The sequence below is a fragment of the Platalea leucorodia genome, assembly GCF_965183815.1.
Source record: "Platalea leucorodia genome assembly, chromosome: 1".
In the NCBI taxonomy this organism is placed as follows: domain Eukaryota; kingdom Metazoa; phylum Chordata; class Aves; order Pelecaniformes; family Threskiornithidae; genus Platalea; species Platalea leucorodia.
The window spans coordinates 5,624,124-5,645,603 of NC_138823.1; the positions used below are offsets into that span (position 1 = coordinate 5,624,124).

At 43.8% G+C, this 21,480-nt stretch overlaps 1 protein-coding gene across 1 annotated transcript in view; it reads left to right on the forward strand.

The window, feature by feature from the left end:
• Positions 1-12,978, forward strand: part of TRAPPC9 (trafficking protein particle complex subunit 9) — a 518,256-nt gene extending 505,278 nt beyond the window's left edge. Inside the window, exons 22-23 of the mRNA XM_082318004.1 lie at positions 4,311-4,534; positions 11,887-12,978. Coding sequence (XP_082174130.1) covers positions 4,311-4,534; positions 11,887-12,066 — 404 coding nt within the window. The 3' untranslated portion in view covers positions 12,067-12,978. The remainder of the gene's footprint in view (positions 1-4,310; positions 4,535-11,886) is intronic.
• The last annotated feature ends 8,502 nt before the right edge of the window (positions 12,979-21,480 follow it).

The following is a 21,480-nucleotide window of genomic DNA, read 5'->3' on the forward strand; positions in this document are numbered from 1 at the left end:
AGTTGCAAGTGCTCACACGGAACCTTGACAAAGTAGCAAGAACAACTTGCTATGTGTTAACATGAGCAGAGTAAATAACACAAAATGTTAATAATGTTTGGTATTTCTTTCCAAGCTGCTCCTTTGGGTGATGTAGACAGAAGTGCACCTGGCAAGTGATGGTAAATGATGTTTTTCTTGTGGAATAGTGGTTGTCTTCCCGTTAGTAACATTCATTCCCTTTTCTTGAGTTTTGAGATCCTGAAGGACAGACACTGTATGAAATCTGATGTATTCTTTTCATATCATGGTCTCCCAGCCATTGTGGTGTCAATAGGCATCATGTATCAACTGGCCATGAAATAGTTTTTCCAAGTAAAAGGTGAATTCATCGAGATCTTAAAAGGCTTGGCTAAGGACATCTGTGAAAAAGCAAGGCTTTCCAATCACCCTTCTCACCCATTCTTTCGACAATCTTAAGGGTCTTTTCCAACCTAAATGATTCGATGACTCTATGATTCTCAGTGGCTTGTATCATGCTCATCCTCTGCCTTCCAAAACGTGCCGGACATTTTCTCCCTTGGTATAATAATCCCTTAGAGCAGGTCCTAGAAATAAAATATCCTGCACTTCCTCAGAGCGGTCCCGTGCCTGTTCACAAGTGCGTGGCAGAGGCTGTGTCTTTCCTTTTTTTGTGGCTATCAAGCATTGCAGGGTAATGTGGGCACCCAAGGATGCCAACATCGTGGACATGTGTAGGTAAATAAGCAGGAAAGGAGAGAGAAAGAGAGAGAGGGAAAAAAATAAAATAAAAAAGCAGCATTCTGTTGACTTATTAAAGTACTTAAGAAAGGATTTAACTTTTAATTTGAAGGAGATTGCTAGGTCTTTGTGCTTTTTTTGCCCTGATAGCCAGAGTTTACACTTCCACATTTTTTATGTAATTTATATGTGCTGTTTGCATTAAACTTGTTCCTTCTAATTTTCTGCAATACTGTTTATCTTGTATCTGAATCTTTGGAAGATGGAGATACGGCCACCACTGTCTTCTGTGCTAGCGACTGTGTCTTCTGATTCAGAGCTACTGTATGCTGAAGCCAATAATGATTCACTCTCACAGCAGTGGTGTGAGCAGTCTCAGCTTTTATATGCCATCTGTGTGAGTGAGCTGAATCTGCAGAAATGGGACCCTGTACACATGGCTTTTCCTCTGTTCATGGATGAAAATATTAAAGCAAATCCGTATGGTCCATGAGATGTTTTCTGTGTCAGGAAGGGAGTAAAGCTGCCTGTCAAACCAAGCTGTTCTCTCTGATGAAAGGGGACTGTTTTTAAACACTCCTTTCCATAGTATTTTGCACGCCAGCCATGTCTGTTTTCTCATCTGACATCTCATTGAGATCCTTGGCTTCAGTACTGCAAGAGGGAAGGGTGTGCTGGGAGGGAAGGAAATAATCTCTCAATATGTACACAAGCACGCGTGTGCACACATGGTCTTAAATCAGTCTTAAATGAATTGAATTTTTTGGGGAATACGAAAGAAAATTAATCTGGTTGAGCAGACTTAATCGCTTCCCTTTTCTTTGGATTGTCTGTTTTCACATGAAGATATTGGGAAGCAATGCTCTGAGCTATTATTACATACAAAGGTGGAGACAGAGGGCAAAGGGTTCATTTACAATTCCTACAGCAGGGTATTGAATTTTAAAGCTAAAAGGCAAGTTGATGAGCAGCTTGAAAATAAAGATTCATCCACTTAGCTTACTGAGTATTTCTGAAGGTTCATGCTGGTCTGGGGAGCTAACCGTTCTCACAGCTGGAAGACCTGCTGGCTGGAGGAACCAGAAAAAAAAAAGAAATTTTTTTTTTTTTTTTTTTAAATTAAAGCATTTACGTTGCAGGGAGAAGCTTGAAAACGTAAACTGATATAAAGTCATGAATTGATACAAATGCATTTCTTTTGGAGGAAGCAACTGGACTTTGCTTCTGTGGCAGGAGGCTGGGAAGCATAAAGATTATACACACACACACACACATTTTTGTGTTTTGAAACATTCCAGTCAGTTAATCCCAGATAATGAGATACCATTATAACCACTGCTTCACCTCCATGATCTTAGGGCAATTCTGCAAGAAGCAATTCGATCATTTTGGGCAGGAGAGCCCATAACGTTAGAGTGTGCTACTGCAAAAGAAATCCAATGCCAAACAGGTTTTCTAGCTCTTTCCTAAAATGCAATGGTGATTATAACTTCCTTTCACAGAACCACAAAACGGTTGAGGTTGGCAGGGACCTCTGGAGGCCGTCTAGTCCAGCCCTGCTGCTCGAGCAGGGCCGCCTAGAGCCAGCTGCCCAGGACCGTGTGCAGATGGCTTTTGAACATCTCCAAGGATGGAGACCCCACAACCTCCCTGGGCAACCTGTGCCGATGCTCGGTCACCCTCACAGTAAAAAAGCATTTCCTGATGATCAGAGGGACCCTCCTGTGTTTCAGTTTGTGCCCACGGCCTCTGGTCCTGGCACCGGGCACCACGGAAAAGAGCCTGGCTCTGTCCTCTTTGCACCCTCCCTTCAAGTTTTTGTATACATTGATAAGATCCACCCTGAGCCTTCTCTTCTCCAGGCTGAACAGTCCCAGCTCTCTCAGCCTTTCCTCGTAGGAGAGATGCTCCAGTTCCTTCATCCTTTCATGGCCCTTCATTGGACTCTCTCCAGTATGTCCATGTCTCTCTTGTACTGAGGAGCCCAGAACTGGACACAGTACTCCAGGTGTGGCCTCACCAGTGGTCTCGTTGTCAAAAACTGGGCATCTCCTTTGGAAAGGAAAGTTTTGGCACAGGGACTGTTCCAACTGGGACACCAGGATGGGTTTTAGCACTCTGCCAAGCCTCTTGTATCTGGGACTTGCTGCTGCATTTGGGCAGCTTTGGTTAAGGATGGGTTTTCATCTGGGTAGTTCAGCTTTGCTGACCTGACGTCTGGAATAAATGTCCCTTTCTGAACTTGTGTCTTCCTTGGCACTAGCTTTTTTTTTGGCACTAGCTTTTTTTTTTTTTTTCAGTTGCTGCGCTAAGGCTTGTTCAGTTTGCCAGGCTAAAGGGCATCACAAGAACATGCATCATTTTGTAGTTTCTCATCTAAGGCAACAAACCAAAAATAAGTAAAAAACCAAAAATCACTTTGGTGTAAAATGTTTTTTTCTGTGAAAGCTCCTGAAGCATAAAATTATTGTCTTTTCCTGAAGAGGGGATATTACTAATGTAAATCCGATGTCGTTGGCAGAGGAATAATACGCTGTATGTCTTAAGGCAAGCGACCGAGGAGTGATCGAAATGCCTCACGGGCGTATGAGATTGTGGGGACAGGTATTCACACAGGGGATGCTTTCTTACGTGTACCCAGGGCTTTCTCTTATCTCTGAACATGAACCCATAGTGAAGCAGAAATGTTCCTGTATTAATAGTGCATCGGAGAAAATCCTCATCTGAAGAATACAGTAATACTGCACAACTGGGAACCCTTTCAGAGCGGGGAATTGGACTAGCAATTTCATAGTGTGTTGGTAATGAAACATGTTGGTTCGGTATAAGCAAATGGGCAAGGTTAGTGGACACATTACTCCAGCTGCCATTGTCCCAGCAGTAACCAATTTAGAGGCTTTACATTTTCTGCTATCCCAGTAAGGGAAAGAAAAGCAGAAAGTTAAAAACAGAAATCCCAGAATGAATTAAAGCGCAAAGAGTGAACAAGCTCGTAGTACTGCTGTATAATTTTAAAATCCCTTTTTTCCTTATAATCCAGACTTTAATATATGTATTACATTGCAAATTCTGGCAGTGTCTGTCCTGCTCCAAAAGGTCACCTCCATACAGGAGGATTTATTCTGGCTGTAACATGTGAACACGGGCATCCAGCCCTGGATCTATCTAGCTACCATTTGTAGTGATGATTCCTGTTGGTATTTCCTTTCACCTGATGCTGTTGATTTGCAGGAGAAGCATGAGAAGTTGTCTGTGGCTTTGGCCTGCAAGGGAGGAGGTTAAAAAGATATCTTCGAATGCCTGTGTATAGATCATAATTGGGTTTTTTCATTGCTTTTTCAACAGCTGTGGACAGATATCAGACCTTCATAAACTGGTGGTTGCAAGTAGTTTCCCTGCAACATTACCCTACACAACACTGCAGCGTTGGGTTTTCTTTCCTAAGGTTAATCGTCATGCGTTCTTGGTTTCATTTAGGCTACTTTTTCCTGTTAAGTTTCTAATCAAGATTAATACAGTTTCTAAAGCAGGAGTTCAACATATTGTGGAATTGTTTTCTTGATTTGCAGATATCCTCGTTGACGGCAAGCTTTGCGACTGCGATATCGTGGTGGACTGCAAAGTGGGGGACCCCATCCCGCTGGAGGTGAAGCTGACCAACTGGAGCAAACACAGCGTGGGGCCCTTCGCTCTCACCGTGACGCCCTACCAGGATTACCAAAACGGGGTGCACAACTATGAGCTGCAAGATGCTATCACCTTTGTGGGATCCAACACCTTCTACATCGATTCAGTAAGTCTTTCTATCAAATGGATCACGATTCTGCATGATGTGCATTTGAAGAAAAGGGCTTCATTATTCAATTGTGCATTTTAAGGCAGATTAATTTTTGGAAAGCACCACAATTATGGCAGCTATTGCGAAAGGTGCTGCTAGTTTTGGGGATACAGAATCATCTCTCTGAAATGGTTTAAGACTGTAATTTCCCATCATGTAAACCACTAGTAAACTATCAGAGACAGTAACTTTTGGTCGTTTCAGATCTGACTAAATGTGAATGGGTAACCTAGATAAAATGTTTAATACCATATTGCCAGTCCCTTGAGCCATCCAGTGCAGCCTGCAGTAATAGGTTTTAAGTAACTTTTTCTCTTTAGTCCATAAGAAATATTCCCCAGGCTGAGCCAAGGAACTCAGCAAATCAGGTTCAGTCAGGTCCTGAGGAAATGCAACAGACTGCAAAAAGAAAATGCTAAACATTAATGACCAATATGACGAGCTGGTTCATTTCCTTGTCACTTAGCATACTCTCATAAAACCATAAAGAAAAATAGAAAACGTGCTTAAAATGGGACCAAAAACTCCCTTGTTAGAACAATTGAGATTTTCATTTTTTTCTCAAATTCTTCTTTAAAAAATTCAAATCTAGGAGCTTTTTGCTTCTAAGGCAAGACACTGAAAATACAGATAAAACTACTCTCTCCCACACCCTTCCCCTAAAAACAGCAACAACAAAAAAACAGGAATAAAAAACATACGGACAGTACTGCAGAGTGGAATAAGTAGTATTTCTGGTAACTTATAAAATAAACATGAAGAAGAGGGTGAGTGTTTGGGATAGTGCTTAGGACCTTTGCTTAGGTCAGCTCTTCGGATAGCTAGTAAAATGTACCTGTCAAAACTGCATTTTCAAGTGAACCTTAGTTAGAAGGAAATTAAAGGTTAACCACAGGGATAGTCACCATGCACATTTTTCAATTACGCATCATGGGAAAAAAATATTTCAAAAAGCTAATGAGCATGGAATGCACCATCAGCTTGAATTTTAATGGGGGCTAGCTATATTCTTAGCTGAATAATTTAAATATGTCAACAGAAATAATCAAGAGATGGCTTTCTTTGACTCTCTTTCTGACAATGTGGGGTTTTTAATCAGAGTGGCAGTGTTTGGATGCCCAGCTGCCGAAGGGCCTGACCCTCCAGGCTAATGAGGGAAAAGGGAGATGTCAGCATGATGTATTCTTACCTTCTGATTGAGTCTCCTACGGGGCAAAAAGTCAGGAGGTCACATCTCTTGTGCCTGCCCAGGCAGCCTTCTCATACGTTACGGTCTCCGCTTTTGCCCCGTTGCTCAGTATTGTGACATTTCTCCTGTAAACACAGCCCCTGATAAATTAAAAATAGAGTCATTTTCTGCTATTTGTCCTCCTTTTCATCCAAAAAGGTGAAGTGAAGAAAATGTGAACTCTTAGACAAAAAATGTTATATTTCATGGTATGTAGTATTGGTACTTGTCCTACACAGGGTCCCAGAGAAAATGCTTAGTCATATTTCTTTGAGGCATAGAGCCCTGATCATGGAAGAAAATTCTTCAAACAGTGTATCTAATGCTGTCAGAGGCCCTTTCATCCCCCGTAATAACTAATTCAGTAATGGAAAAAAAGATTTCAGAAAGCCGCACCTGTTTTGGGGACAAGAAGAAAGTCCTGGTTTGTCCATTTGATGCTTCAGGGAAGAGTGAACATACTCAGAATTGTGTTCATGCTCCGAGTTTGGCAGAAACTCAGACAGATGCTGGTTAAGAAACTGAAGCAGCTCATGCTTGGGTGAGATGAAAGAGAATCAGAGTTTTTCTTTTTTATAAATGAAAGCTGAGACACTGGATCAGATTCCATGCTGTTGTAACTCAGTGCTGCTCTTTCAAAGCTATTAAACAAGTGCCCATTATTTTTATAAACTGAGGACATGGGCACATGGTTATTTTGCTTGTTTAACGGAGGTGGCTTGAGATGCTACGGTTTCCCAGCTGCTTATTTCTGCCCCTCTGCAGGAAGACGCTCCCCTCTTCCCCAGCAGACCCAGCGGGAGAGATGGCGTGAGCATTTGTTTTCGTGCAAAGTTGGCCAGTTTAGCAAAAACTACGTTCGTCAGCAGTTTAAGCTAATTGGGCTGACTTTCCACTGACACTGGCAGGGAGGTGGTGACATGATTTATTGCACTGCCAAGCTGGGTGGGAGGAAGGATGGAGAGCTAGCGTATGGTTTGGCGTATCAGTAGTGGATGGTCAAGAACAAGTGGGAGCATCAGGTATTATAGCAAGAGAAGATACTTCTCACGCCCTGAAAATTTGATCTGTTGCCATGCTGATGCAGAAACTACAACGTTATTGGTGCTCAATTGAATGTGATTTCTTTGGGGGAAAAAAGCCCCAAACCCCTCTGCTTTCCTAAATGTTCGTTTCATGCTAAGCCTGGTGCTCAGCAAATCACAACTATTTTTGTTTCCAGACTAAAAAGTTTCAAATCAGTTTCTGCTGCTATCTGGAAGACAGGGGATATACACAGGAATTTTCAGCATGCACATGCTGCTTCGCAGTATGGGTATAAATTGTTTAAAGGGTAAAAGCCACATGATTTTGTATATCTCTTTCTTGTGGCTTGAAGTCCAGGTTAGGTGATTTATCTTGGAAATAACGTAATGAGTGCTTATTCACCTTTTTGTGCTCTTATTTCAATGCAATGCAGCAGGCTGGGTTTGTGTCACAAAGTCTCTGCTGGGATATACTACTTCAAAAAGCAAATTCTTTTACTGAAAATTTTAAAGGCTATTGAGATATTTCCATGCATTTTAAATTAAGTAAAATCTTTATTTTTAAGCATAACTTCTAATTCGGTTAACCTTACCTTTCCGTGTCTGTATTTAACAGGAAAAAGTGACTTCATCAGTTATCATTTAGATAGTAGACATTTTTGTTCAGTGCAGGGTTTTGAAACATGAGATAACATGGGGGACCCCCACCCATTAAAATACATTGCATTGATTTATTTTTTATCTCACTTCACAACCTGAAGTTTAGCTTTAGCCATATTATTAAAAATTCTTAGTTCTTAACCAATGGTTTTTTTGCCTAATTAGTTGATCAGACAGAGTTGCTTCTTGCGAAATTAAAAACAAAAAAAATATCTTCTATGGAGATTCCTGTGACTACCAACAATTCATCTTTTCTTGTTGTTCCTGCTTTTGCCATTACTATTCTCAAGCAGGTTTTCTTCCTGCGTGTATGATCACGCGCTAGCTCAAGTGATTGGTAGTGGAAGACGAGGAGAAATTCATTAGTAGATGGTCATTTTGAATCAGCTCAGAAGCTATGATGAACATTTGCTCACTTCTGGCAGATCCTCTGTGGCCCATCTGGAACAAATTAGTTTTCTTGGCACTGTTTTACTCGCACTGTAAACTCTTTGGGGCAGCGAACAGTAGCTGGCATTAGCCCTAATCTCCAACTGAGCTCCCTAAGTACTACAGCAGTATAAATAAGTAGTAATTAGTTCTAAGCAATCACAGTCCCACATGGTAGCCTGCATCGGGGAAGGATTAGGATGGAGCTAGAAACTTAATTTTTCTTCTATCTCAGTGGAACAGAGGAGTAATGTGGGCATTTTTTTCTTGATTCTTCAGTCATTTTTTTCTGGGGTAGAAGCTTCCCATCTTTGGTTTCCATGATTTGATGGAATTTTAGTAAAATCTGTTTCAACTCTGACTCGACTCAGCAATCCTGCTAGATTGAATGACAATACAAATTTGGTTTGGATCAGGCACGAGGATGTGGTCTTCATGTTTCTTGGAGGTTAGCTGGATCATGCATTGCAATCAGTGGGATGATGTGTACTGTCAGCTATGGCGGGAAACGTCTGACTTGTCTACGCATCTGAACAAGTCACCCTGAGCTCCCTTCACAGGCAGTGGAGAGGCAGTCACCAGAACTGATGGAGTTTAGGGGATATTTTACCTCATTCTACATTTGATCAGCTGAATCCTTGTGTTGAACAGCTGGCTCAGATGTGGAGATCCACTTTACAGACATTTGGGTGGATTCGGTCCCAGACTGACACATCTGAATGAGTAGGTGTTACCATGGATGCTGGCCAGCTAAGCTCCCATTAGTCAATGGAGATGGAGTCTGCAGCTGGTAGAACCTGGCTTACGCTAACATAGACACCAGGCGTGAGATTCAGTTGCCTAAAAGTAGGTGTCTACCATCATTTAGGTGCTATGGGCTTCCACCTACTGCCTGAAATCCTCCTATAAATCATCCCGTAAATCCTGCCAGCCCTGTGCAGATGTCTCAGTGCCTTAGGTCATCCCAAACGTCATGAGGTGCCTATGTTTAGGCAATTGTATCCTGACTCTATAGGCTGGCCAGGCAGACCATTCTGTGTTTGCCTCACTGGCTGCATTGACTAGATGTCTGCTAACTGTAGTAGGAGCTTGGATACCTAGTGTGCAGAGAGACACCTAAATGTAGGTGGTTTAAACTCAAAATTAGTCCTGTGCCCAGTGGACCAGTTGGGTTGGATCTCGCCCTCTACTGACCTGACTGCTGCTGATGTACTCATGGTCTTCTGGGAATGTTTGTAGGCAGCCCCACTGGAGAGGCAGCCTTACTTTCCAAAGTTAGTTACTATTTTGGAAGAAGCTTCTTGTAATTTCTGCAAAGCCACTTGCATCTCAACAGTGCAAAGGTTTCAAGCTGCTTTTGCTTCCCTGTTTCTTTCCCAAACCAGAAGTGTTGATTAGAGTAGAGGTTGTACAAGTGGTGATACAGATGTGGATAGTCCCTAAACCATGAACGTTGTTGTCTGATCTGTGCATACTGCGCACAGGGAGGCGGGCTGCAGGCATAACTGGACACATACCACGGCCTGCCTCGCTGGCTCTTCTCGCTTATGATGAAGAAACTGATGACTGGTGCGGAGACTTGTGCTGTAAAGGCAGGAGGAACGAGCAACCATGTAGGCAGAACTTCAAATGAGTGAAAAGACTGCGTTGATGCTGTTGTGCCTGAAGCCACCTTCCTTCTAGTCAAGGGCTCTGATCAATGCTGTCACAGATATTTCTTCATGGTGCAGCTCGATTAGGAAAAATGGATGGGAGCTTGAAAAAGGTATGGGTCCTGAGGAGGCTTCATTTGCTGTTTGCCTCCATCCATTGCTTGCCTTAGTGCCTGCCGCTGTCCTCCTCTGGATGCAAGTCCGCATCAGTTGCAGTGAGGTGGAAATAAGGCAGGCGGCCCCGGGAGGAGGGGAAGGAAGCAAGAGGGGAGACTGCTTGATGTTGTTCTGCATGTCCAGACGCAATGCCAGAGGGCAAGAACAGGAGGGGAGATGCCAAGGACAGGGTCAGGAGAACAGCTGTGGCTGCTCTGATCATTCACGTGGATGATACGATGTTGATACAAGTTTGCTGTAGGTCAGCAAAAGTGCTCAGCACCAAAGCCAAGGGGAGCCTGGGCTCTGCCAGCTCTGATGATGTTGCTGCTTGTGAACAGCCAGGCCCCTGTGCGGGAGCAGCAGTTTAGGGAGGTTCAACAAAGAAGCCTGATACCCCAGGGACTATGCAAGGTGCATGTCTGCTGGCTAAAGGACCCAGCAATGAAGGTCCAAAATAACCTAGAGTAGGAGAAAGCGGAAACAAACAGCTCATTCCCCTCATATCTGAAAGCTACAGAGAACCTTCCTCACTGGAGGTGGTGGCAGGCAATTTTCAGCTCTCTGGCATATTCTTGAGGTGCCCCACATGCCTGGAAACTTTTTCTAGTGGTTCATCTCCCCCCTCTCCCCCACCATGATCTAGGCATCATCCTTGTTCTGATCTTCCTATGCAATGGCAAGCTGCCCTTCAGCAAACGCTGTCCATAGACACTTTCCCAGTTAATACCCCATTGTTGATGTCCCAGTTTAACATATGACCACATTTTTTACAGCGGGCAAGAATCCTGATAACTTGTCTCGGAGCCTTAGCCCCATCCCTTCACTGTTCCAGGTTGTAATGTCCCATTGGTTCCTACTGATGTCCCAAAGGTTTTCTCCCCCTGAATCCAATCAAGTCCAGCACATCTGGACAGCTCAGTGTTTCTAGATCCAACACCAGAGTTTCTGTTGTGGCTGGGCTTGAGTCTCGGCTTGGCTGACCAGTGGTATGTCAGGCTGTCATTTGGAATCAACGCTGGACTCTGTAACATGATGGACGCTGAGGTGTTTGGAGATGACCAAAGAAAGGCCCATTACCAATGAGTACTCAAATAAAAAAGAAAACACATGGGCCCAGGCCTACCCATGAAAGTAGGGACGACCCCATGAGTATATCCTGAGTTGATGGTTTCAGGGTCCAGAGAGCAGAAAGGAACTGGTAAGATGGTCTTGGCTGAGGGAAGACCAGTACTGAGGAGCATCAGGTGCCCTTTATTGGGTCTTTTCTGCTGGGATGAAGTTGCCTTTTCACAATTTTTTGAATAAATTCCATCCAGTGGAATGGCTTTGTGCTGATTCCATGTTTTGCATTTGCAGCAGCTTTAACCCAATTCTAGGCACCCTGAAACTGGATTTAACATCTTGTGAAAGCAGATGTTAATTCAGACATTATCACATGCGGAACAGTCGTGGGATTGTTAAAGTTAGAAATTACTTAAGTGCCTTGCTGAAATGATGAACTGACATATATTATTTGTTGTAAAGATATGGATTGTAAATGGTTTTGTGATGAAGGGAGATATATAAATGTAGAAACAGTATGAACTCTGTATTTAATCTGGATGAGTTAAATCAGGGTGGCTACTTTTCGTGGGATGTTTCTTGCTGAATTTAATTACTTCAATGATAGTGACTATTAAAGATTCCTGATTAGAATTTGCAGTCAGGTTGTGTCTGAGTAATAAGTGGGGATGAATTTAGTTATTGCTAAGTTGTTAAATGGTGTTTAGCCATGTGTTTAACATGAGTTCAGAGACATGATTTAGACCTTTAATACAGATGTTGCTAAACACAGTCTAAGGAAAGATTTTGGGTGACCTCGGCCTTAAACCAACTCCGTTCTGGAATCAGTGACTCCTGAAGATCTGTATTCTGGTTTGAGCTGTGCCACAGCTTTGCTGCATGAGAGAATAATACAGGATTTAATTTTCAGTGCTCCAGTTTTACCATTGCTAGAATAGGGACAAGATCTTTACTCCTTTTTGTGTGAAGGCAACATTGAGATGTGAATCTAGAGTACTCTGAGATATTTGAAGGAGTTACTGAATTCTGAAGTGCAAGTATTTTGTTTTGTTGCTGGTTTTCTTATACTGATTTCCATGTTCTCTTTTCCAGGTGAAGCCGACCAAAGACTCTGTGTACTTTGGAGCACTCCTCTTTCTCTACACAGGCGATTTCTACCTGAATATCAAATTCCATGAAGACAACTGCAGCAGAGAGCTGCCTCTCTCCTGGTTCTGCCTTCCTAGTGTCCACATCCGTGCTATGGAGCCTATTGTCCAAACTAAACCGTAAATGTACTGTGTGCTGTTTGATTAACCACAGAGCACAGAAATGCTTGGCACATCCTCTGCTTGACCCCAGCTTGTTTCTGTCCAACCCCGGGCCACACTCCCTACTTTGGAGGAACAGCTGAACACTTTCTGAATTGGCTGATAGTCATTTGGGCAGCTGCTTTAGCTAATTTCAGAGAGAGGGGGAGAGAGAGAGAGAGAGAGAGAGATTATAACTATGCTAGAGTTTTCCTCTGTTTCCAAAAAGCCTTTGAAACTGCTAATATATGCATTATACTTTCATATACTCTATTGCTATCAGTGGGTTTGAAAGGGTCTTGAGGGCTGAATTTAAGAGGGACGAATTTAACCATGTGTTTGAAGGTCTCAATTCCAACTTGAATAATCCCATTTTAGCATTTTTCAACACGAGATGTATATCTGTATGAAATTCCTCCTGGCTTATGCTGGACCCATGGCACGTACCCTTGAGGTGTAGTTCTCTCTTAGATTCGTTCACAGCCTTGTTCTTGTTCACTTGTTTGCTGAGTATTTGGTGTCTTTGGTAGTAAGTAGCAGTAGTGATGCTTTTTCCTGTGTTACTGGAAGTAAGAATAGCAAATGTGCCTCCAGTTATTCTCTTCCTCCCCTGAGCCCAGTGCCACTTGCTCCTGGTAAAGTCACTGCCTTTAGTTTGGTAGATCTATGAACAAGAAATGAAAGAAGACAATGAAGAGCTAATGAGTTTTGTCCTTGAGAAAGGAACTAAGCCAACTTTTGGGTTTCCTAGGGCTTGCCTGTGAATTTGGGCTTTCACAGTTCTGTTTTATACAATCACAATTGCTTGAAATGTTTGCAGACACTTAAAGAGCCACCAGAATTAATCAGCTGGTCATTAATATCACTTTGCATGAGTTTTTGCAAACTCTTCTGATCAGACTTTTCATGCTAATAGATTGGGCTTGATTATGTGGTGGTTGTTCTCCTTCTTTTTTTAAGAATGATTAAGTTTAGTTATTAGGCAATTAAGGCCATGGAATTCCTGACCATGAAAGTAGTTGATGAATGTACTGAAAATTTAGGCTGTTGTCTTTCAGAATAATGTTTTTGTATAAAGAAACCTGCATTTACCCCAGGTAAAGCAGGGATATGTCTTAGCTGTATGATTAATATATTATTTCATGGACCATATGTTTCAAACCTGTCTCAATCTTTTCTTAAATTTACAGCCTGCAGGTCTTAAATTTGGCGGTAGTATACTTTCAGGGGTGGATACACCAAGATGTGGCAGGGCCGCTCCAGTTAGCTCTATACGTGCTAAATCTACGCACACAACCTCTTTGCAGATTTTTGATTTGTTTAGGCTTCATCCAAATGTGGGCACACCACTTCATGCCTGACCTGATCCGTCCTGCTCATGCTGTGGAGCACTAGCGCAGGGAGCTCATTCTGGCTCTCTGCACCATGCCCAGTTGTACTTTTAGATGTGACTGGTGTTTTCCACAGGAGCAACAGTGCTCAAAACTCAATTCATTGCATGTTTGCAAATGACTGTAGTGTATTCATCCTAAATATATTTCTAATTTGATGGAACTATAGCTATAGCATGATAGCTATATTTCCAGTGTATGCAGGGTATTATCTCTAAAAAACTGTATTGTGGCAATGTTATCAGTGTTTGCTCTTGCGCTGTGGCTCTGTATACAGCTTGGAATGCCAGAGTAGAAGTCTTCAGCCTTAAACTGATGGAAATCTGAGATCGACTGAAGATTTACTTGCAGTGATGTACTGCTCTGTCAGCTGCCAGCATGCAATGTCCAGTAAAAAAACTGTTCCTTAGACTTGCACGGTGGTTCTGGGCCACAGACACCCATGGAAAGAGCATCCAAGCAGCTGAGTTGGTCATGGTTTTTTGTGTTAGTGGAGCTTGGTTGACCAGTTTGTGCCATGAGGCTGAATTGTCTGTGACTGTATAGGCATATGCACAGAAAAATAAGATCCCGGGAGAGCAGGAATTAAACCAGTTAATCTTCTCCATAAAAGCTTGCTTTTGACATGTGTCTCTGTACTATGTTACACAACACTGTTGCAGCAAAATCCAAATTGGGTTTTATTCAGTATTCCCAGCAGATAATCTGCAGATGCTAGGAATACAGCTAAGGCTTTGTAAGGACCACATTGCATTTGAAACAAAAATATTGTGAAACGGATGCTGTTGCAGTCAGGATGCTTCAGCTTACCCAGCTAAAAGGGATTGGTTCCTAGTTTATTTTTGAGAGCGTTCTCTGAGAACAGAGGATATTTGTTCTGTGAAGCCTATACTGGGATGCAGCACTCCTGTGCCCTTTACTGATAAAGGATCCTGATCCACAGCCTGCTGAAGCTGTTGGAATGGGACAGGTTTTATTATAACAAAAGCAAGCTGCATATTTCCAATATGCCATTATAAATCTGCCATATGTGCTCATAAATATAAATTCTTATGTGCGAGCTGACCCTTAATGGTCTATCTGTTCATTATATAGTAGACCACTCTGTCCCTTGTCAACTTTGACGCTTAGTTGCTTTTGGCATTTATGATATCTTTCCCAATTTTCTCACACTTCTGCTTGTCTTGGTGAGAGAGATGAAACACAAGAAAGTCTTCCTTCTGGGGATCATTTGTGACTTGTCCAGAAGGAGAATATTTAAGTGTCAGTGTAATTTGGAGAAGGGTGAGGGGAAGGTACTCGAAATGAGAATACTGCATCGCTTTTGGTTTTCTTCTTTAATGGAAGTTTTCGCTGGGATTGCTGTCAGGATTGGTCCTTGCAGTGCTTGAAAAAAGGATGATAGTTTTCTGATCTGCTCTCCTTTTCTGGAATTGAAAACTTGTTTTTATTTCTCTGAACCACCCAGCTATTATTTTGGACACGATGAGCCAAACTGTGCATTGTTACACAGATGTAAATTTGATATGATCCCACTTGGTTGAATTAAATCATTCCTAATTTAAATCACCATTGCTGAGAGCAGATGTTGGTCCAATATATGTATGCATTGGAGAAGCATAAGTTGTGTAAATTTAACTGTCTGAATAAATACTTATCTTGTGTTATTTACACCTCTGCCTGTCTCTTCTGTCTATAATACTTGACAGTGCTCTTGTGTGTTTTTACTGGTAATAATACCATATCTCTTGATGCTGCATTCTGTCTCTGAAAGAATGTATTTGACCCTGAACCTGAAATTTCAGCTTCACTCAAACTTTCTCTTCCTAGATGAACTCAAGAGCTGATGAAGGATGTATGCTCCATGATGTGGCTCCTGTGTCAGTGTCCCTTAACTGTCAGCTGAGGGGAGAGAGAGGCACTCACGTGAAAGGTTACTTATGCCTCAGTGTCCTAGTATCGCCAATGAGGGTGGCGAAACACTGGCACAGGTTGCCCAGAGAGGTGGTAGATGCCCCATCCCTGGAAACATTCAAGGTCAGGTTGGACGGGGCTCTGAGCAACCTGATCTGGTTGAAGATGTCCCTGCTCATTGCAGGGGGTTGGACTAGATGACCCTTAGAAGTCCCTTCCAACCCAAACGTTCCATGATTCTATGATTCTTTCCATCCTCTACAGAAACAACTCAAAGGCTGGAAGGGGGACCACTTATGGAGGTGGTATGTCTGGGAAGACTGATCGGAAGCACTTGTTTTGTGTGCACCATCTGATGACCAGCCCTGTTTGAGCTCCTTCTGTCGAACACTCCTGAGGCTCCTGTGTTTGTGTTCCCAATCTAGAAGTTCTTAAGCTTTCCTTAGTGCGAGCCAGCTGCACTTTCACTTCCTTGGATCCCCTGGCTCCCTTCCTGGGTGTGGGCACTTTGTCTCTCACTGAAACAGGACTATGCATCCATCCTGCTTGCACTATGCACGCTACAACAGTGCTGTCTGCCAGCTCTGCGGGATGTTAAGCATACTGTCTAGAGCTCTGGGCTTGCAGTTCAGCTGTTTGGGCACAGGTGGGATCTCATAGAATCATAGAATGTCCTGAGTTGGAAGGGACCCACAAGGATCGTCGAGTCCAACTCCTGTCCCTGCACACAACAACCCCCAAATTCACACCATACGTCTGAGGGCATTGTCCAAATGCTTCTTGAATATTGTCAGGCTTGGCACCATGACTGCCTCCCTGGGGAGCCTGTTCCAGTGCTCCACCACCCTCTGGGTGAAGAACCTTTTCCTAATGTCCAACCTAACCCTCCCCTGGCAGATCTTCCTGCCATTCCCTCAGGTCCTATCGTTGGTCATCAGGGAGAAGACATCAGTATCTGCCCCTCCTCCTTCCCTCGTGAGGAAGCTGTAGACCGCGATGAGGTCTCCCCTCAGTCTCCTCTCCTCCAGGCTGACCAGACCGAGTGACTTCAGCCGCTCGTCGTACGGCTTCCCCTCTAAACCCTTCACCATCTTCATGGCTCTCCTCTGGACACTCTCTAGTAGCTTCGTATCCTTGATTTGAAGGCTTTCCTACTGGTACATGCTTTGCAGAGGTTTGTAAACACTAATGCTCTTTTCTTAATACAGAAGACACGTAGATCTGGACAATTTTCATGTTCAGTGTTCAATGATACATGTTTACTTCTGCAGTTTAGACTATTCTGGGGCATAAGTCCTTGGGTTATCTGGCATCTTTCTATTTTAGCTCTTGGTTTCTCACCTCTCTTTTTCACCTCATCCTTCCCACCAGCTCTTCCACTCACTGCTTTTCTGTTTTTCTTTGGTTTGTTCCAACAGAAAGGATCAACACGTCCCTTTCTTTTTCTATCTATCTCCTTCATCTGCATCTCCATCAGAGTCTTCCTAACACCTTGGTCATCTACTGGGGAAAAAAATTGCTTCAAACCCTATTTCAGTTGTTAAACTGGAGTTTGGCTCTCATATCCTCTCTTAAAAGCATCTTGAGATTCTTCAGTTGAATGGGACCTTGTCTGTTTTATTACCATCTGGTGTTGCTTGTTGGAGTGATTCTTAGGCTACTACATTCATGATGCATCAATTCTGTAACACCACCGGGACTTGTGCGGTATGTAGATGACATCATTTAACATATATCGATTACTTATTGTCCCTGTGTTCCTGATTCAGCAAGATATCTAAGCATGTGCCTGATGTTAAGCACGTTAATAGACCCACTGATTACAGCTAATTCAGTCACGCATCTGCCTAGGGAACTTGCTAAATCTGTGTCCAGATGCACAATCTGCATCTGAACTCGCAAATTTGAGATTGAGGCCCCTGTCCCATTACGTTGTATGGGCCATCACCACTGGCTCCCAGGAGCCCTGGTACAAGGAGAAGACATCTCATCAAAATCTGGCACTGCCGTTTTAATATGTGAGGGATGGATTTAAACAAGCCTGGGAGTGCAGAAGATCCTTCCAGGCCAGTATGTGCTCAGTGTATATCTATACCAACCACAGTAATGAACCTTGAAGGCATAAATCATGCATAGACTTGCTTGGGAAATCACGTTATACCTGAAGGCTGTGCCCAGTAGCTGCGTACTAGGCGAGACAGACTCAACCACCTCCTGCTTGCAGTTGCTCTTCCAAGTGTTCCTCTTCCAAGGGCTGGTACCAGCACAGGCTGCACCAGCGTCGTCTCCACCTCCCCATCTCCACATCCACAGGAAAACTCCCCAGGAACTGCTCAGAAATTACTTGGCATAAGGGAAGGCATATGTTAACAATGAGGAAACACAGCACCACTTTTGTGATGAGGGAGCGCTGGATCCTCTGGAGGGAAGAATTCATTATGGCCCAATATACTCTGATAGCACGACTGAAGAAGGGCGATTTCAGCCCCTTTTCAGCATGTATTCAGTTTGAACAAAACAACGTAGACACTGCCAGAAAGAAATCAGGCCAACTATTGAAATGGTTTAACAATGAGCATCTTGTTAATGGCCATGAGGATGTCATCACTAATCTGACAGAAACAGGGCCCTTCGCTATCCAAAGTCTGCCCACGTTCTTACAGAACGGTCCAGGTGATGGCTGAAGTGATGCCATGGTCCAGTTGAGGCATCTGCCTACCATCTCCTTTCCCAACAGCTCAGATCCAGAGCACAGATGCCATTCCCTCCCCATTCCTTTGCCTGATTCACCTCTTCGTGTGGCCGCACCAGGCTTAACCCGTGCGATGGGTTTGGCTTGAAAAAGGGAAAGAAAGGGAAGCATTTTCCTTGAGTGTGTACACACATGTGAGGGGGTTATTGATGTGCAGCTCCATCATTGCACAGACTCTTGAAGCCTGCGAGGTTGCAGCATCCCTCACAGACACATTTGCAGCACTCTTTGGGGCGGCACAGGGGTAAATAAGCAGTGGGAGGAAGGGGGGGTAGAAATGCAGAGAGAAATGGTCCAGGGCTACAACCAGAGGCACCTCCACAGTATGCCCAAAGTTAACGGAGATGAATCAAGGCCAAATGGGTTATGTAACAGCCATGACATTAAAAATAGGTTACCCTGTATATTAAGATTTCATTTATAAATTGTTTATAAAGCATTCATAAATGTTAGATGTGGTAAGCACGTTATGCACACAAATACTTTGTGTTCCAACATTATCGATGGCTGTATATACAGCAGCTGCAGGTATTATAGATGGTTAAGTCACAGCTCTAGAGACCAACAGTTCAATAGCAATATACAATAAATGATTCATCAATCACTTAAACATGTATTAAGCATTTATGTGTTCTTTATAAATGGAACCATAATATGAAGTGTGACCTTAAGAAGTGTGAAACAGGGAACTTTTCCCCTTTCATCTTTTTTTTTTTTTTTCTTTCTAAAAAAAATTTACATACCTCTCAAATCACCAGTTTCATAATGATTGTGCTTTCCTTCACCTCTGGCTTGAGAGAGGCCACGGGCTCCTGAAAATTAAAAATAGTTCATGGAACAAGTATGGCATTTGGATGTGCTCCCCTCTGCCTGCAAATATGTTTTGTGTCACTTGAGGGTATGGGCTCCAGGGATGCAGAAGGATGTCACCCCGAAGGATGTCACCTTGCCAGCCAGAGTGTCTGCAGATCCCTGGAGGAAGCACAGGAGCAAAGGTAACGTGAATGTAAAGTAAGTAAAGAGCAGAGCAGAAGAGCCGTGAAATGAGACTTGAACAGGATAATTTAATTTGTTAAAATAAACCCTACAGCCAGCTGTGGGCATTTGCTTATATAGACAATGCCACCAGAGAAGATGCCACCACTGCAGACCCCCAGCACAAGGTAAGAGGTTTCTCCTTCCCTACCATGGCATCTGTAATTAAAAAAAAACCCTGGAGGAAGGTGTAAAGGTGTAAAGCCTGCCCATCCCATCCCAGCTCTCACTCCCGTGGAGAGCTGAGCCCCTTGAGATGCTTTTTATTAGTGGAAGAGACACAAGATACTCCTGTCTTTCCACACTTGGCTGAAGTCCTGGCCAGGGCTGTGTCTTTACAAGTTTCCTGAGGAGGGCATTGCAGGGACCTGGCCCAGATCTGTGGTGTTTGGATTGTATATAGACATTAGCCACTTCTGTGGTGTCAGAACAAAGCCCTTGGATAATGAGCATTTAAATTTAGCACAAAACTAAGACAAAATATATGCAAATGCTTTGGGATATTATTTTCAATATAAATATTGGGTAAATCTACCAGATTTTTCCCTGTTGTATAGCTCTCCAAATGTTGCTGCTGTTGGTTTCAATAGAAAATCATGTCCTCTAAAGCTTGCGGTCAGCCCGTATTGGGGGCTTGGGGTCACACAAGCTCTGTTGGGAGAAACAACAGGAGGGATCAGTGATGTTATTAACACAAGCCTCTTCGTTTAAAACCACTCGATATGAACAGGAGCCACGTGATGAGCGGTTGTGATTTACAGGGCAGTCAGGCGTGCTCCCCAGGAAATCCACAGGGAGAAAGGGGCTCTGCGAGGAAACACCCACCCTGCATCAGAAGAGTCACGTTTCCAACCCGAAATGCCTATTTTTTTGCCAGTGGCTATAAAAAGAGGCCAAAGTGACTAGCTGAGATGGAGACATCCACTTACCAGACCACGGCATTCGGGTGAGATAAATCCCCTTGCCCTGTCCCGTCAAATGCGGATGAAGTTAGCTAAATGTGTTTAAAAGTTTAAAAGGACCCAAGGATACACCTCCGCATGCAAAGAGCGTGAGCACAGGAGCCTCATTTCTTTGGAGGTGGGCTGGAGCAAAACCCTTTCCCTCCCTATCCGGGGTGCAGTTCCATGGGGGCCAGGTTTGCATGTGGGCTCTTCAGTGCTGCTGTGCTACAAATACCAGGACTGCAGCTCATTCCCAGTACTTTTCCTTTTCGCTGTTGCACACCATCGGCCAGGTGCACAGTGACCTTCCGGGCGAGCAGGACATCACGCGGTATGTCAGCGAGGAGCCGCGTGATGGGGAAATGCACGTCTCCTGGGGACCACCGATGTAAAATGTCCCAGGGAAGGGGGAAACCTGCTGCAGCTTTATCTTGGCTTTGTGCAGACCTGCTCTGATGAGACCCTCATCTGAGAGGCGTTTTGAGCTGTTACCGAACGAGTGTGGTCATATTTTCCCTCTCTCTTTTCCCTGCGCCCCTTGCTGCACTGTAGATAAGGCGGCAGTGTTTTGGCAGCTGGGAGGTAATGCTCTATCTGTTTGCACATATAGGATGCTAATGGAAATATGCCACCCATCACTGTTACTGGGGGTTAGCTTGCCTCTGTGCATTGTGCTGGGGACATCGGCTGGTTCTTTTGGTGGCAATGCAAAGAGCTACGATGCCGGGCGCGGATCACAGACCAGGCAGAGGCCTGCGTGCAAAACTGAAAAAGCCCCTGCATCAGCCTTGCTTACCGCTGTTGCTGCTCAAGGCTCTGTTGTAAGGCTCGGCTGCAAACCTCTTTTCCCCCTCGCCTCTTTAGATTTTCAATTTCAGGGAATTTTTTTCTGACATCAGATTTATTTCTTTTGTAATCCCTTGCTCTTCTTTGTGTCACTGTTCTGCAACTAGACCGTACCGATTTGTCCGTTTGACCTAACCCTCTGTTTCTGGGTTTGGAGCGGTCAGAGATGCTGCAGATGAAGTCCTCCTTTCTGCTTCCAAGTGCATCCTTCACCTGCTCAAGGCTTACCCACCTCCTGTCCTGCTCTGCTGCCTGCCTTATTTCAAGGTTAGGCACTGGGAGGAGAATGAGAGCCCTGCCTGGCTGACCTGACACATCTGGTTCGAATTAGCCCATGATACTGTTGTCCTCTCTTCCCTTATTTGTCAGTCCTCCCACTGGCTCCCAGCTGCCACACAGGCAAGACTGGTTCTGGTGACCTTAGTGCATTGGAGAGGAGGGAGGAGGAAAGGAGATTTAGTATCACCCTATTATCTCCTGCAAAATCCTTGTTTTGTTGCTTAGTGACAACATCT